This window comes from Stenella coeruleoalba (assembly GCF_951394435.1).
Source record: "Stenella coeruleoalba genome assembly, chromosome: 5".
Lineage (NCBI taxonomy): Eukaryota > Metazoa > Chordata > Mammalia > Artiodactyla > Delphinidae > Stenella > Stenella coeruleoalba.
In genome coordinates, this window is record NC_137150.1 from 44528849 (window position 1) to 44547504 (window position 18656).

Consider the following 18656-nt stretch of genomic DNA (forward strand, 5'->3'; position numbering starts at 1 on the left):
AAACCAAAAGATAAAAACAAATATTGTAATTAAATATATATAATTTAAATACCAATGTTAAATTTCATAAAGTAACCTAAAATCTTAAGATAGATATAAAACAGCAATTAAAACTTGTGATATTTTTGTTTAATTTTATAATAAAGGCAAAACTTCCCATCATTAAAATGAACATTTAAAAGCATATCACTTTGAAACTTACCTTTAGTTTCTCCATCATCCCAGAAAAAGTCTCCTTTTGCTTTGTTATCTTCATCTAAAGCAACTATAAGTCCTAGAGGGTTATTTCGGCTGTTAAGTAAGTTTGGGTGCATATATGATTAAAAATAAATGTATAGTGAAATATCTTATAAATAAACCCATTTCAACATAAGGGACTTGTAGGAGTTCTGCATTCACATGAGAACACTGATATTAATAAAATTCATGTCTATACTTATTAGTAATTTATCAATGAGAAAAATAATTCATATGCTTAGAAAATAAATGAAAGGAATAAATACAATATGAAGGGCTTCCCTGGTGGCACAGTGGTTAAGAATCTGCTTGCCAATGCAGAGGACACAGTTTCGAGCCCTGGTCTGGGAAGATCCCACATTCCGGGAGGCAACAAAGCCCGTGCACCACAAATACTGAGTCTGCTCTCTAGAGCCTGTGAGCCACAACTACTGAGCCCATGTGCCACAACTACTGAAGCATGTGTGCATAGAGCCTGTGCTCCAAAACAAGAGAAGCCACTGTAATGAGAAGCCCATGCACCACAATGAAGAGTAGCCCCCACCCACGCTCGCTGCAACTAGAGAAAGCCCATGCACAGCAACTGAAGACCCAACGCAGCCAAAAATAAATTACTTAATTAAATTAATTTAAAAATATACAATATGGAATTTCTTGGGGGCCAAGACACCATCAAAATTGAAACGGTATAAAAATATTTCAATTCAAACAACAAAATTAAATATATCTTATAATTGCTCAATTCAACATGTATTTGCCACATACACATTAACCCTAAATTGCAGTGTACCAAGGTTACAAAACAATGAAAAGCACTACAAAATAAAATTTTAAATGCTAAGTGGAATCTCTAATAGTCTTACAAATGAAGCTAATTCTATCATGTGAAATGAAACATGATGAATATTTTTTTGTTATATATTGCTATAGGTTTTTAAACTTAAAATGAGGCTATACAGTCCAGGTAACTGCTCTATACAGAATACATTCCTTCCAACATGCACTCATCAAAGTGTATGTTTCTCTTGTTCAATACAGCTCTAGAGTATAACCAATTATTTTGAGAACATCATCATGAAACAGTTACAATATGAAAGTGATCAATTCTAGAAAACAAAAATAATTAAGTTACTAACACACATCCATTCACTTATTAATTTGTTCCTTCAACAAATATTTAGAGAAAATCAGGAGCCTATTCCATAATAGGCTGACACTATTATTGGTTTGGGGACTAAGGCAGTGAAAAGTCAAGTCTCTGCCTTCATGGAGTTTATAGTCCGGGGGAGTAGACACACTACATACAAGAAAAAGTAAAAATATAATTCCAGATATTCTTAATGTTATGAAGAAAATACAGCAGAGTAAGGAATAGATATCTATTGGGGTGTTGTAGAATATGGGGAAATGCATAGATTCAATATGACACATTCTGTCCATGTACCCAGAATGAATGTTGCAAGATAAAGCACCAGAATTTTCAAGTTTCTGCTTTTTTTCTAAATAGTTCTCAAATTTATTCTTACTGAACAACTTAGTTTCTATCTTGTTCTTTACTTAACAAAAATATCTACCTCATTTATTAACTTAAAACGTTTTAGCTGAAAGAAAAACATTGTGACATTTATGTATTGAAAATCCAAATATGTAACAACTGACACTTTAATCAATTATATAACTTACTTAATACTTCATTTTTTATTAAGAATCAGCAATTAACTTTAATTATACATATTCTTTAGAGAATGTCAGTACATTTTGGCATAGGAAATAAATTTCTAATCTATGCTTATTTTTTAAATCAAGAAGTTTGTAGTAATATACATAATTTGATTCTTCTTTTTATAACCATGATGGTTATATGTAGGAAGTCCTTACGTATATCAAATATCTTCTGGTGGAAAAGCTAAATATCAATATTTGATTCTTAATAAAAATGTGAAACATTAAAACTTGAATTATATTTCAGATTGCAGTTAATGCCTTTTCATTTTACCTTGCTGTTGTAGTTACAGCAGGTTGTTGAATGGGGATAATGTAACCTCCTCTAAGATGTAATCCTATTTTGTCTGCTGGAAGATACATATCAACACGTTGTCCTTTCCATGGTCTTTTTGCACCCTAATATTTGGAAGATAAAAATATTTTTTTCATTATTGTAAAGAATTTAAACCCCATTTTACAAGAATTACACATAGAAATAATTCTTACTATGAGAAATTCGTGTCATCTTAGTGAATATTAACATGTCATTTTCTAACTTTTAAAGAAAACTCTTTTTCAGTTTACTGATGAAAGCTGGGTAAAAATAAGTTTGGTTTCACAAAAAAAAAATCAACATAGAGCAATCCATTTCCCTTCTACAATAATTAACAATATTCTTAATTAGCACTATTTTTTATTCTTTGTTTTGGTTTAAAGTTAACCATGCCTCTAGAAAGAATTTTTTAAAAATCATTTCTTATAAAAATAAAGGGTTTGGGCTTCCCTGGTGGTGCAGTGGTTGAGAGTCCGCCTGTCGATGCAGGGGACACAGGTTAGTGCCCTGGTCCGGGAAGATCCCACATGCCGCGGAGCGGCTCGGCCCGTGAGCCGTGGCCGCTGAGCCTGCGCATCCGGAGCCTGTGCTCCGCAACGGGAGAGGCCACAACGGTGAGAGGCCCGCGTACCACAAAAAAATAAAAAAATAAAAATAAAGGGTCTGCTTAGCAAATATAAGTGCATTACAAAATACTTTCCTTTAAAATAAATATTCTCAGAGGGTCTTGGTCAATTAAAAAAAATAGGTCGTGTGTATGAATCCTGCTACGCTGCCTTTTCAAGATTGAGATGAAAATCTTTCCCAAACATTACAATATACATTATAAAAACAAATGTTTAAGATTAGCTTAATACTCAGTTCTTCTGGCCATAAGATGAATATGTAAAATAGGGAAATTATTAAAATAAGTTACTACTCCTTAAAATTACTCTTGACCTTTTATTTCCACAATTTAAAATGGATAACTCTACACTAAAGAATATAACTTTGTATTAATCACGTGCAACAAAACATATACTTTCTCACATGCAACAAAATGTACACCCGCACAGACTTCCACATTATTAAAATTTGGAATCATTATTTTTTGTAATAATAACAGAACTACTGAAAAAAAGATATGCTGTGTGTTTGGAGTTGTTTCCATGTACAGATGTTGAACAATATGTACTTGTGATCTATTATTATATTAAGGTTACTTACAGTTTCAAAATCATACCAAGTAGCATTAGGGATGTATGCACTCACTGTATCTGCTCCCTAAAATAAACAAGATAATTTATATATAGATATATATATATTACTTCAATATGTAATGGAAGAGAATCACATCAAATGTTAAGTTGGATTTTCATAGTGAAGAGAAAAGAAACTTCCTTTGTATTGTTATACTCCAATATTTTCTATATATAGTAATCAAAAGGCTATTTTACTAGCTTTAGATATTATAATGTAAAATATTCCTAAAGCAAAGATGAAATGAATTTAAGTGGCAACTAAAATAATGGATACATGCATTTGTATTTGTATTGCTGTAATCTACATGGTAATTGTGAGTATGAACACATTCATTTCCGTATATTTCCACTTTTAAATAACAGATAAAAAACATATAACTCATTCAACTATTTTTCAGCATTTTCATATGATCCACTGGTTTTCAAGTTCACCTTTATTTACAATATAGCAAAATTTCAATGTCTATGTCTACTTGAATGAGAATTCCTTGTTATTACTATAAGATTTGATTTGATGTCATAAATAAAGCTTTCCTTTTCAGAAGAATACTAATTTTATACAACTTTTTTCTCCCCAGTACATATTATATATTTGAACAGCATAAATCTACTTAATATATTTATAATTTGTCACAATTTCTTCTGCATTTTAGAATTCAATTTAACACTTATCAGGTTGAAGCAGTCTATTGAGTAACATTTATTACCCAGATGTTTTGTAATTTAGTGTGGATTTGATTACACAAAGTTTCCATTAAAATATAAATTTATTAAAATTGTATCCTACCTGTTTCAAGACAGGGGTAATAAGTAATGAGGGGCCCCATAAGAATTGAGTGTCCTCAATCCAGCTATTAGTATCCTCATAAAACCTAAGAACAATGACAATATTTACAATACAAAGATAAAAAATAAGTTTATCCAAATTCTTCATTTGGTTTATGTTTTAAGTTTCTCCCTGGGAATAATTATTGTCTTTAATTTTACTTATTTGATATGTCATTTTGAATCTATAGTTATTACATCCTTATGGTTCATCTGATACTCAAAAAAAGAAGGTAGAAAGGAAGGGAGAGAGGGGAGAAAAGAGGGAGAGAGGGAGAGAGGAAATTCATTCATTTGGGACTCAAAAAAATCCATCACATATGATAAGGCTCCTTTTTATCTGTAATAAACAACTATTCTGTTTAATTCATTTTTCTCCTGTAAGATAGGTCCATAAAGTACCAGAAATATTTCATATTCTACTTTCCTCCTTTTACACTTTTTTCTTTATAAACTCCTATTTTGACCTGGATTTGAAAGGATCTTTAGTCATTTCTTGAGGAAAGTCCCTGCCTTGATCAAGAAGTACAGAGACAAGCACAATTCATTGTTTTGTAACTATACTATACACTTTCTATAATTAGTTGATTTTTCACAATATATACATGATTACGTTTTCAGTATTCTATATTTAATATTGCTTATTGATATAATTTCTCAAATTATTCCACATATCTTTTTCCTTTTAAGTTCTATGCAGTTCTCACATTTCTAGATTAATCTTGTCCAATTCACCAAATTAATTATATTTACTACTATCATTCCACAGTTAATCAACTTATTTACATAAGTGTAAGAAAAAGCAGTAGAATTTACTTGACATCTTGATTTACCCCTATTAATTTTTCATATGTCTGAATATAATTTGAAAGACACTGAAATTCTTGAACACAGTACTCACTCATGAAGAAATGGCCTTGCTACTGTTTCTCCAAACATATGGGCTTTATAAAATAGAGTATAGAGGAAAGGTAACAAGGTATAGCGAATATTCAAATAGTGTCTTGATGAATTAACCAAAAGAGAATTCGGTCCAAAAAATGCTGGATCCTGATGCTGTGGCATAAATAGAGGAATTGAAATAAGAAAGTTAAAACATGAATGAAAATTAAAATAGAAGCATTAAATGTATTTTTGAAAACCAAAATGTATACATTTTACCTTGTTTGTAAAAAGTTGAGATTACTCCTATTTCATTATCAAAGGATATGAATTTCTAACTTTTATGTTTTCATTTGGATATATATATATATTAATTAAACTTTATTTTAAAGTGGACATTTCCCTTTTAAATATACATACTTAGAGAAGATGGAAACTATTTTAACAAAGCATTCTTCTCTTCTATTATTTGTGGTAGATTGAATTATTGGTCCCAATTTTCATGCCTTCTTGTACCCTCAACTTTTGCTATGTGACTTTGCACCTACCTCTAGCAGTGGATTGTACTTCCCCACCACTTGGCTTTGTGCTCAGCTATATGACATACTCTGGCCAATGGAGTCTTACTACATGTGACACCTTCAAGTAAGGGCTGGAAATGTGCTTGCCTGAGGACTTGCTGCCTTGTGCCTTGCCATTGCTATTAGAACAATAAGCCCAAATGGTCTGCTAGCCAAGGGATACAGGGAACAGAGCTGCCTGGCCAGCCTATAGGCTTGCAACTTGAAGGACAGCCTCCTTGCTGAGCTCAAGCTAGATTAGCTGACTCTCTCAGCCAAGGTTTAATGATGTGAGCAAACCTGCTTAGATTTCCTGCTATAGGTAACAAAATTAACTGAGCAAACCAGCTACTGCTTCCCTAGATTCATCATCATATTTACCACAAAGTCACATTTCCCTTTGGCTGCTCCCAGGAAATCAATGAGCAAGGTGGGACTACTATTCAGGCCCATTCCAGGGAGACACAGGGGTCTCCCAGTGGTCAACTTTACCTTGAGGACTCCCTACTGGACTGTAATTTCCTTAGAACTGGGCTGAAGTATATAACTCTCCCTATCAAACCTTCTTTGCCTTCATCTTCACCTGGTTCACACCTGAATTGTGATCTGAAGTCTCTCTCCACTTTCTCCTGCTTCCTCTCCTTTATCTACCACAAGTGCTTCACCAATAAATCTCTAACATGTCTAATTGTCTCTTGGCATCTGCTTTTTGGAGGACAGAGATAAACACAAATTATAATGTAATTCATATCAGGATCTCCCATGAACACAAATTTCTTGAAGCATCACTTAGGTAGATTAGGAAGTGACGAATACCCAATTTATATCTTTTACTTCTGTACTATCACACTTCCTTCCAGGCTGAGCTCTGAGTAGTTGTCCCTCTTCTCAAAGAGAATTAAGCCCCAGTGTGCGCACAGTGAATAATTTTTAACCAACATGTACTTAATTGACTTAATGCTTTCACCTAATTTCCTCATTCCCTTTGAGAAATATACCTATGAGAGCTCACTGCATACTGAATGCTCAGTTCAGATGCATGTTTTAAAAGCATTAGTTTTATTTTTTCCCCACCTGTCATTACAGTTTTACCTATTACAGAAAGACTATGGCCTCAAACTGCTTTGCAAGTATCTTTAATTTCTTGTGTATCTTTAATGAAAGAAAAACTGGAAATCCTTAATAGTATATTATATTTTTATGAAAGTTACCTGAACTTATATTGTTAGACTGTAAGAATCCAGACTCAAAAAGCTTTGTCCTTAACTTAAAATATTGTGATTTAACACATGTGTATATGCTTTAGGCTTAAATAAAATATTTATGCTATGACTATGTCTCATGATTTCCTTATTTGATCATATTTATATATACAAAATATTTATAGACCTTGAGAAGAGGACTTCCAACTCTTCTTTATGAATTATACTACAAACTTTCAGACCAGATCTTCTATAGATATAAATTTAAGTTTAAAATTATGTTTTATTTTGAAACATGGAGAACAAGAGGCATTTACCTCATATCCATCAGCATTATGGTTTCTGGAAAATGGATAAAAAGCCCCAAGTTGCATCCACCTTCTGCAAAGCTCTTCTGTGGTCTCAGCCACAAATCCACAGATATCTGCTCCAACCTAAATAACATATATATCTATTATTTACAGTGTAAGGATTCTCAGATTTGCCCAGAGCATCACATTTTATGCCTCAGCTGATTAATTTGCACTAACAATCTTTTTGTTTTACTGTCTTCATATACTCTTCCTTGGCCAAGTTTATTTTCCATTTTTGCCACATTACTTGCCACTAATTGAATGTATAAAGCTAAAATTGTATTATTAAAATGTGTTGATTCTTTTTTTTTTTTTTTTTTTTTTGTGGTACGTGGGCCTCTCACTGTTGCGGCCTCTCCCGTTGCAGAGCACAGGCTCCGAACGCGCAGGCTCAGCGGCCATGGCTCACGGACCCAGCTGCTCCACGGCATGGGGGATCTTCCCGGACAAGGGCACGAACCTGTGTCCCCTGCATCGGCAGGCAGACTCTCAACCACTGCGCCACCAGGGAAGCCCAATGTGTTGCTTTTTAATCGAAAACTCACCACCTATGATTTGACTTTTCCTATTTATAATATATTACTGTAGGAGTAAAATAGTATAAAAAAATTGCCAGATGTATGCTCATATATAATTGCATTCCTCATCATTCAAGGACCCTCCAGAGGGGGGAAAAAAAACAAAACAAACAAACAAAAAAACTATTATCCTTAACTTACTATCAATATTTACTGTTTACAAGCATTTCTTTATTTTTCTAAATAGTATATATGTATCTATAAACAATATATAACATTGTTTTGCATTGCTTATTAACTTTGTATAGATGGCATGTTGTATGCATTACACTGTATTTCACTTTTTTCTCAGTGTTACTTTTGTGAGATTCAATTATGTTAATATGGCTGTAGTTCTCTATTGTATGAGATCCCATCACTATAAAACATGCTTCTATGAAGTGTCTATATAGATTTCTTTGTGAATATGTAAAATGTAGTCTTATTCTGTAATATATATATATATATAGGATTATTTTCCTGATTTATTGGAAATGTACATTGTTTAATCAAAACTGGTTGTTACCATTTATAAGCAGTCACAGTACATAAAAGCTGCCATTGCTCCATTTTCTTGCCAATTTCTGATATTTTCAGACTTTTAATTTTTATCACCTATATATATTAAATGTATCTTACCAAAGTTTTTACTTGCATTTCTCTGATTACTAGGAAAGTTGAGAATTTTTTTCATATTTTTATTGAATCCATATGGATTTCTCGCTATATAGAATTGCTTGTATATATCCTTTGCTAATTTTTCTACTGTTTTTACCGTCTACAGATTTATAGTAGGTTCTTCAAATTAAATACTAATCATTTGTTGGTTATATGAATTGAAAATATAATTTTCCAGTAGTAGAAATGCTTTACTTCTAACTTTTTAAAACAGACTTTTGATGAACAGAAGTTTTCATTTTGTTGTAACCAAATTAATGTATCTTTATTAATTGTGCCTTCTGTGTTCTGTTTATGAAATTCTTCTCTTAACCTAATGTCATAAAGTTACCCACTTATATTTTCTTCTAAGATGTTTAAAGTTTAATTTTCACACATCGATTGGGTATGAGGTGAGACAGAAAGCCATTTTACTTTATTTTTTAAATGGATAATCAATTGTCCATATGAATGGTTGATACTTTCCTCACTGATCTACAGTAATAGTGCTACCATTAAACAGATTTCCATTAATGTATGGGCCCATGTCCTATTTTGCAATATTAATCTATTTGAATATTCACAGTTAAGTATCATTGTGTTATTATTTTATCTGGTAAGGCAAATACTTGTGCTCTTTTCTACTTCTTTAAATGTATTGTCTTCCATATGAAGTTTAGAATAATCTTTTATATTCTTCAAATTCCCTGTATAGTTTAAATTGGAATATCACTGAATTTGGATAATAGTTTGGGGAGAATGCATATCTCTAGTATATTGAGACTTCTTTTCCATGAAAATGGTATATCTTTAATTTACTAAGTTATTAAAATTTCTCTTAAAAAGTCCTACACTTAGTTTGAATATTTACTCCTGGTTATTGTGTATTAATTGGTTGCTATACTGTATAGTATAAGATGAAATACATCTTAACATTGCTTATTTTTTTCTTCTTTTTTTGCACAAAACTTGCCATGTATTGGTCTATTTTATTCAAACTTTCAGAGTCACCTTTGTACTTTGTTAACTTTTCTCTAGAGACATTGCTTTCATCGCATCCATTTCTTCTCTTTTTTTCATTACCTACATCTTTAGGTTTATTCTGCTTTTCTTTTTCCATTTTCTTAATTCATGCCCTTCATTAATTAATATTCAACTCTTTGTTTATAATCTAAACATTTAAGGTCAAAATTTTTCTTCTAAATACCAATTTAGCTGGTATCCAACAGTTCTGATATGAAGTACAATTGTTAGCTTTCAGTTTTAAGGTTTTCCTCTCATTTCCATTCAGTTTATTTTGGTGAATCATTTGGTAATATGTTTTTTTACTTTCCAAATTCAAGATGCTATGTGTGTGTGTGTGTGTGTGTGTGTGTGTGTTAGCTTTTTTTTGTTGGTTTGCTTTTGGTTTTCATTTGGTTCAATGAATATGAAAGAATAAATGAACAACTATAATTTTCTAAATGTTTTACATTTATTTCGTTATGTAATGACACTCTTTAGTGTTGAATATGAACATTACATAGTTCTTGTTTTTGCTTGATATAGAGACTTACCAAATTTCTTACATTTAGAATTGCATATATAAGTTTTCTCTGCTTTAAAAATTTGAAAATTTTCTGTCATTATTTTTTATCTTTTAAATAGAGGAAAGAGCTTTATTTTTTTAACCTAAACTGACAGTCTAGTATTTTAAATATATCTAGACTTTTGATATTTACTTTTATTACAATCCCAAATTTGGATTTTTCTCTACCATTTTCTCTGGTGCTTTATATTTATTATATAAGCTTTTCTATACTTTGTTTATACTGACATTTGTTTCATGAATTAGTTTGATTTGATTGAATTTTCTTCATTCTGTTTTTCTATTCTAATGGCTTGAGTGTTATAGACATCATCCACAATCTTATTTTCCTCATAAATTCCCTAGGAATAAAGACTTAAATTTTCTGTCACATACCTTTAATCATTTTACTGAAAATCATTGATGATAATACTACAAAATTAATTGTAATTACAGTGTTTATAAATAACATGGTATAACACCACTTACCAAAGGTATTCCAAACAAACCAAACTCCAGCATTCCTGTAATAGACCATTCCATTTGTTCCCAAGAAGCAGTATTGTCTCCTAACCAATGTGCAGCATAGCTTCCAGATCCAGCAAAAGTTGACCGGGAGAGAATAAAGCTTCTTTTATTAGGAAAAACTTTTTGTAGAGCTCTAAAACAAAATCAAATTAATAAATAACATTTACTTTAAAATAATATTGATTTTATAAATTCTAAAATCTTAATTTCAATGCATGTATTACAGCTCCTAGAGCCAAGCCATAATATTTGCAACTATTTTATCAATATTTTATATTAATGTTGTATTTAGCTATAAATATTTACTTAGTTAAATGCATTCTCATCAAACACAGAGAAAACAAATCTTCTAGAAAAGACTTAAACTTTGAATAATATTCTTTACCAAGTTAAGCATGTGCTTTTTTGTATCCACTCAATATTTGTTTTTGAAATGTATGATTTAAACCCATTGAAATCTCTTTACACTACAAAATATTTTTACAATACAACATATAGTAATCTGAACTTGAACACAATACACATTTTTGTGGTTCAATGATGTTAATTATACCTTAACATCTGCATTTTCAAATATTATCAAGCAATGTTGAAATAAAACTAATATATTTGACAGGCATTTATTTTGTTCTTCCTCATCCACCAATATTGGCATTATTCATCTCACCACTATTGGTACCTCGATGTTGTTGACAAATTTTTTCCATAATTGGAAAATAATCAGAAAAAAGATACAAAAGTTTAATTCAGTATCTAAAGTTATCGACTACCATAGTAAAAGTATAATAGTATTCTCATGTGCTTTTTCTATAATATTACTTATATATGAACTATAGTGCTCTTTTTTCTTTCTAGAATTTATTTACTTATACTCCATGACATATAATGCTCTGTTAAGTAAACAAACACTATGAAGATACTGTATAAAATTCTGATATCATGGTATGATCTGGGACCAAATATGGTTTTGAATTAAAATTTGGATACCGTTAATTATGAGAAAATTTTAAATTTATAGACACAGAATCTGGTTTTTATTAACTATAGCATTATAGATCCTTATACTATGCTTGGAAAAGAATAGGCAATCAATGTATGATTGTCCCCTTCCTTTGTTTTGTATCATGCTCCTTTTTTATATACAAGCAAGACATTCCATTAGAGAATTAATTTGTGAGATAATACATAGAAACCTATATATTAATCGAAACTCTTGTCATTTTTGTGTTATTTATTTATTTTTAACATTTTTATTGGAGTATAATTGCTTTACAATGGTTAGTTTCTGCTGTATAACAAAGTGAATCAACTATACGTATACATATATCACCATATCACCTCCCTCTTGCCTCTCACTCATACCCCCCCATCCCACACCTCCAGTTGGTCACAAAGCACCAAGCTGATCTGCCTGTGCTGTGCATCTGCTTCCCACTAGCTATCTATTTTACATTTCATAATGTATATATGTCAATGCCACTCTATCACTTCGTCCCAGCTTACACTTCCCCCTCCCTGTGTCCTTGAGTCCATTCTCTGCATCTGTGTCTTTATTCCTGTCCTGCCCTTAGGTTCTTTAGAACGATTTTTTTCTTCTTAGATTCCATATATATGTGTTAGAATATGGTATTTGTTTTTCTCTTTCTGACTTACTTCACTCTGTATGACAGACTCTAGGTCTACCTACCTCACTACAAATAACTCAAGTTCATGTCTTTTTATGGCTGAGTAATATTCCATTGTATATATGTGCCACATCTTATTTATCCATTCATCTGTCGATGGACACTCAGGTTGCTTCCATGTCCTGGCTATTGTACATAGAGCTGCAATGAACATTATGGTACATGACTCTTTTTGAATTCTCATTTTCTCAGGATATATGCAGAGTAGAGGGATTGCTGGGTCGTATGGTAGTTCTATTTCTAGTTTTTTAAGGAACCTCCATGCTGTTCTCCATAGTGACTGTATAAATTTACATTCCCACCAACAGTGTGAGAGGGTTCCCTTTTCTCCACACCCTCTCCAGCATTTATTGTTTGTAGATTTTTTGATGATGGACATTCTGACTGGTGTAAGGTGATACCTCATTGTAGTTTTGATTTGCATTTCTCTAATGATTAGTGATGTTGAGCATCCTTTATGTGTTTGTTGGCAATCTGTGTATCTTTTTCAGGAGAAATGTCTATTTAGGTCTTCTGCCCATTTTTGGATTGGGTGGTTTGTTTTCTTAATATTGAGTTGCATGAGCTGCTTGTATATTTTGGAGATTAATCCTTTGTCAGTTGCTTCATTTGCAAATATTTTCTCCCATTCTGAGTGTTGTCTTTTGGTCTTGTTTATGGTTTCCTTTGCTGTGCAAAAGTTTTAAGTTTCATTAGGTCCCACTTGTTTATATTTCCATTTCTCCAGGTGGGTCAAAAAGGATCTCGCTATGATTTACGTCACAGAGTCTTCTGCCTATGTTTTCCTCTAAGAGTTTTATAGTGTCTGACCTTACATTTAGGTCTTTAATCTATTTTGAGTTTACTTTTGTATATGGTGTTAGGGAGTGTTCTAATTTCATTCTTTTACCTGTAGGTCTCCAGTTTTCCCAGCACCACTTATTGAAGAGGCTGTCTTTTCTCCAACATATATTCTTGCCTCCTTTATCAAAAATAAGGTAACCAAATGTGCGTGGGTTTATCTCTGGGCTTTCCATCCTGTTCCATTGACCTATATTTCTGTTTTCGTGCCAGTACCATACTCTCTTGATTACTGTACCTTTGTAATATAGTCTGAAGTCCGGGAGCCTGATTCCTCCAGCTTCCTTTTTCTTTCTCAAGATTTCTTTGGCTCTTCAGGGTCTTTTGTTTTTCCATACAAATTGTGAAATTTTTTGTTGTAGTTCTGTGAAAAATGCCATTGGTAGTTTGATAAGAATTGTAGTGAATCCATAGATTGCCTTGGGTAGTATAGTCATTTTCACAATGTTGATTCTTCCAACCCAAGAACATGGTATATCTCTCCATCTGTTTGTATCATCTTTAGTATCTTTCATCAGTGTCCTATAGTTTTCTGCATACAGGTCTTTTGTCTCCCTAGGTAGGTTTATTCCTAGATATTTTATTCTTTTTTTTTCAATGGTAAATGGGAGTGTTTTCTTAATTTCTCTTTAAGATTTTTCATCATTAATGTATAGAAATGCAAGAGATTTTTGTGCATTAATTTTATATCCTGCTACTTTACTGAATTCATTGATTAGCTGTATTAGTTTTCTGGCAGCATCCTTAGCATTCTCTATGTATAATATCATGTCTTCTGCAAACAGTGACAGCTTTACTTCTTCTTTTCCGATTTGGATTCCTTTTATTTCTTTTTCTTCTCTGTTTGCTGTAGGTAAAACTTCCAAAAGTGTGTTGAATAATAGTGGTGAGAGTGGAAAACCTTGCCTTGTTCCTGATCTTAGAGGCAATGGTTTCAATTTTTCACCACTGAGAACGATGTTGGCTGTGGGTTTGTCATATATGGCCTTTATTATGTTGAGGTAGGTTCCCTCTATGCCTACTTTCTGGAGGGTTTTTATCATAAGTGGGTTTTGAATTTTGTCAAAAGTTTTTCTGCATCTATTGAGATGATCATATGGTTTTTCTCCTTCAATTTATCACATTGATTAATTTGCGTATATTGAAGAATCCTTGCTTTCCTGGGATAATCCCCACTTGCTCATGGTGTATGATCCTTTTAATGTGTCCTTGGATTCTGTTTGCCAGTATTTTTTGAGGATTTTTGCATCTATGTTCATCAGTGATGTTGGTCTGTAGTTTTCTTTCTCCGTGACATCTTTGTCTACTTTTGGTTTCAGGGTGATGGTGGCCTAATAGAATGAGTTTGGGAGTGTTCCTCCCTCTGCTATATTTTGGAAGAGTTTGTGAAGGATAGGTGTTAGCTCTTCTCTATAGTTTTTATGGAATTCGCCTGTGAAGCCATCTTGTTCTGGGCTTTTGTTTGTTGGAAGATTTTTAATCACAATCTCAATTTCAGTGCTTGTGATTCGTCTCTTTATATTTTTTATTTCTTCCTGGTTCAATCTTCGAAGGTTGTGCTTTTCTAAGAATTTGTCCATTTCTTCCAGGTTGTCCAGTTTATTGGCATATAGTTTCTTGTAGTAATCTCTCATGATCCTTCATATTTCTGCCGTGTCAGTGTTACTTCTCCTTTTTCATTTCTAATTCTATTGATTTGAGTTTTTTCCTTTTCTTGATGACTCTGGCTAATGGTTTATCAATTTTGTTTATCTTCTCAAAGAACCACCTTTTAGTTCTATTGATCTTTGCTATCTTTCCTTATTTCTTTTTCATTTATTTCTGATCTAATCTTTATGATTTCTTTCCTTCTTCCAACTTTGTAGGTTTTTTTTTTGTTGTTGTTCTTCTTTCCCTAATTGCTTTAGATGTAAGGTTAGATTGTTTATTTGAGATATTTCTTCTTTTTTGAGGTAGATTTCTCTTGCTATAAATTTCCCTGTTAGAACTGCTTTTGCTACATCCCATAGGTTTTGGATCATCGTGTTTTCATTGTCATGTGTTTCTCAGTATTTTTTGATTTCGTCTTTGATTTCTTCAGTGATCGTTTGGATATTTAGTAGCGTATTGTTTCACTTCCATGTGGTTTTTTGTTTTGTTTTGTTTTGTTGTTTTTACAGTTTTTGTTGTCTAATTGATATCTAATCTTGTAGCATTGTGGTCGGAAAAGATACTTAATATGATTTCAATTTTCTTAAATTGACCAAGGCTTGATCTGTGATCCAGGATATGATCTATCCTGGAGAATGTTCCAGGAGTACTTGAGAAGAAAGTGTATTCTGTTGTTTTTTGGATGGAATGTCCTATAAATATCAATTAAGTCCATGTTGTTCAATGTATCATTTAAAGTTTGTGTTTCCTTATTTATTTTCATTTTGGATGATCTGTCCATTGATGAAAACGGAGTTTTAAAGTCCCCAATTATGACTGTGTTACTGTCGATTTCCCTTTTCATGGCTGTTAGTATTTGCCTTATGCATAAAGGTGCTCCTATGTTGGGGGCATAAATATTTACAATTGTTATATCTTCTACTTGGATAGATCCCTTGACTATTATGTTGTGACCTTCTCTGCCCCTTGTAGTAGTCTTTATTTTTATATCTATTTTGTCTGATATGAGAATTGCTACTCCAGATTTCTTTTGATTTCCTTTTGCATGGTATATCTTTTTCCATCCCCTCACTTTCAGTCTTTATGTGTCTGAACAGTGTCCTTGTAGAAAGCATATATACAGGTCTTGTTTTTTGTATCCATTCAGCTGGTCTATATCTTTTGGGTGGAACGTTTAATCCATTTACTTTTATGGTAGTTATTTATACATATGTTGCTATTACCATTTTCTCAATTGTTTTGGTTTTGTTATTGTAAGTATTTTCCTTCTCTGTGTTTCCTGTCTAGAGAAGTGCCTTTAGCATTTTTTGTAAAGCTGGTTTAGTGGTACTGAATTCTCTTAAGTTTTGCTTCCCTGTAAAGGTTTTAATTTCTCTGTCGAATCTGAATGCGATCCTTGCTGGGTAGAGTAACCTTGGTTGTAGGTTTTTCCTTTTCATCACTTTAAATATGTCCTGCCACTCCCTTCTGGCTTTCATAGTTTCTGCTGAAAGATCAGCTGTTAACCTTATGGGGATTCCTTTGTATGTTATTTGTTGTTTTTCCCTTGCTGCTTTTAGCATTTTTTCTTTTCTATTTAATTTTTGATAGTTTGATTATTATGTGTCTTGATGTATTTCTCCTTGGATATATACTGTATGGGACTCTCTGTGCTTCCTGCACTTGATTGACTATTTCCTTTCCTATATTAGGGAAGTTTTCAACTATAATCTCTTCATATATTTTCTCAGTCCCTTTTGCTCTTCTTCTTCTGGGACCCCTATAATTTGAATGTTGGTGTGTTTAATGTTGTCCCAGAGGTCTCTGAGACTGTCTTCAATTATTTTCATTCTTTTTTCTTTATACTTTTCTGAGGTAGTTATTTCTACTATTTTATCTTCCAGGTCACTTATCCGTTCTTCTTCCTCAGTTATTCTGCTCTTCATTCCTTCCAGAGAATTTTTAATTTCATTTATTGTGTTGTTCATCATTGTTTGTTTGCTCTTCTGTTCTTCTAGGTCCTTGTTAAACTTTTTTTCTTCTTTCTCCATTCTATTTCCAGGATTTTGGATCATCTTTACTATGATTACTCTTAATTCTTTTTCAGGTAGACTGCCTATTTCCTCTTCATTTGTTTGGTCTGGTGGGTTTTTGCCTTGCTCCTTCATCTGCTGTGTGTTTCTCTGTCTTCTCAATTTGCTTAACTTACTATACTTGCAGTCTCCTTTTCGTAGGCTGCAGGTTCGTAGTTCCCATTTTTTTTGGTGTCTGCTTCCAGTGGCTAAGTTTGGTTCATTGGGTTGTGTATGCTTCCTGCTGGAGGGCACTAGTGCCTGTGTTCTTCTGGGTTAGGCTGGTACTTGTCTTTCTGGTGGGCACTACCACGTCCAGTTGTGTGTTTTGGGGTGTCTGTGACCTTATTATGATTTTAGGCAGCCTCTCTGCTAATGGCTGGGGTTGTGTTCCTGTCTTGCTAGTTGTTTGGCATGGGCTGTCTAGCACTGAAACTTGCTGGCCATTGGGTGGAGCTTGGTCTTCGTTTTGAGATGGAGATCTCTGGGAGAGCTCTCACCATTTGATATTATTTGGGGCTGGGAGGTGTCTGGTGGTCCTGTGTCCTGAGCTCAGCTCTCTCACCTCAGAGGCTCAAGCCTGACACCAGGCTGGAGCACCAAGACCCTGGTCTTCAACTTGCTGAGCCATCCTAGAAATTTTGGACTTGCCAGCCTCCATAACTGTGTGAACCAAGTTCAGACACTGGATCAGCAGGCACCTTGATCTTGGATTTCCTGGTCTCAAGAACTTTTTCTTTTCCTTTGTGCTTAAGCCTAGTTTCACTTGTTCACAGGGGGTTCAATGCTGAGGCCTCACACCTGGCCCTTCAGACCAGAGTTCCTCCTATGAAACAACTGTGTTGACACCTCAGCTTAGGGTCCCATGTGCAGAAGCCTGAAACTCTTGTTTTTTAAAAATAAAGACTTGTTTTAGAAGCATCATTCTCTCAGGCCAATTGTGGATTTCATGCTTAGAGCACATATTCAGAGATACCAAACTGAATCAAAATTTGGAAGGAAAATTTCAATTTATGAATTAAAAAAGAATCAGTTTTATTCATATATCATGTAGCTCTTGATAACTAAGTTTCAAATTTATGAAGATTAGTAAAAGAGGTGATGCTTTTAATGCCCTAATTTTTCACCATGAAAATATATTTTGTTGCTTTCCTACTCTTGTTATTTTCCACTATATGTAAATTACCAAATATGTTTCTAGACAATAAATATTAAAGGGCTTTCTGAGTGAAATTGCACTTACTTCTCTGTGGCTATAGCCATACTGTATCCATAGAGGCTGTGAACATCATACTGCTTCCCCCAGTGTTGCACAGCATCCATGCAAATTGTTTTGGAATACAGGATTTTGTCAAGAATATCTTAGAAAAAAATATAAGAAATAATTTCTTAAGGAATATTTTGCCATTTTAAACTTTATAATCCTTACGTGATGTACTATGTAATACCATATTTAGTTAAAAAGTAATGAAAGACACAACTTATGCTAAGTTCCAGTTGGGTCTTCACCCTTTACTCTTACTGATTAACAATTACATTTGCACTTACAATTATGAATACCCTGTTTCCTAACTTCAGTAATAAATAAATCCATGGAGAAAATAGACTTTAATATGCATATATAAATATATATATATTTATTATAAATCATATAACTATAGACCCATTTGAAAGCTTTATAATTTATTTAAATATAACATAATTCCACACATGTAGACCTGTTACACAATAACAAATCATTTAAATCTCTGTTTTTCAGTTTTTATTGTGCTTTAATTTGCAG

The 18656-nt window shown here is 32.8% G+C and overlaps 1 protein-coding gene across 1 annotated transcript in view; it reads right to left on the bottom strand.

The window, feature by feature from the left end:
* The window catches only part of SI (sucrase-isomaltase), a gene marked incomplete at both ends in the record, with an annotated part of 98762 nt that overhangs the window by 50202 nt on the left and 29904 nt on the right, over window positions 1-18656 (bottom strand). Inside the window, 8 exons of the mRNA XM_079923371.1 lie at window positions 203-291; window positions 2234-2358; window positions 3482-3538; window positions 4304-4388; window positions 5243-5397; window positions 7303-7419; window positions 10609-10780; window positions 18117-18234. Of these exons, the coding sequence (XP_079779497.1) occupies window positions 203-291; window positions 2234-2358; window positions 3482-3538; window positions 4304-4388; window positions 5243-5397; window positions 7303-7419; window positions 10609-10780; window positions 18117-18234 (918 nt within the window). The remainder of the gene's footprint in view (window positions 1-202; window positions 292-2233; window positions 2359-3481; window positions 3539-4303; window positions 4389-5242; window positions 5398-7302; window positions 7420-10608; window positions 10781-18116; window positions 18235-18656) is intronic.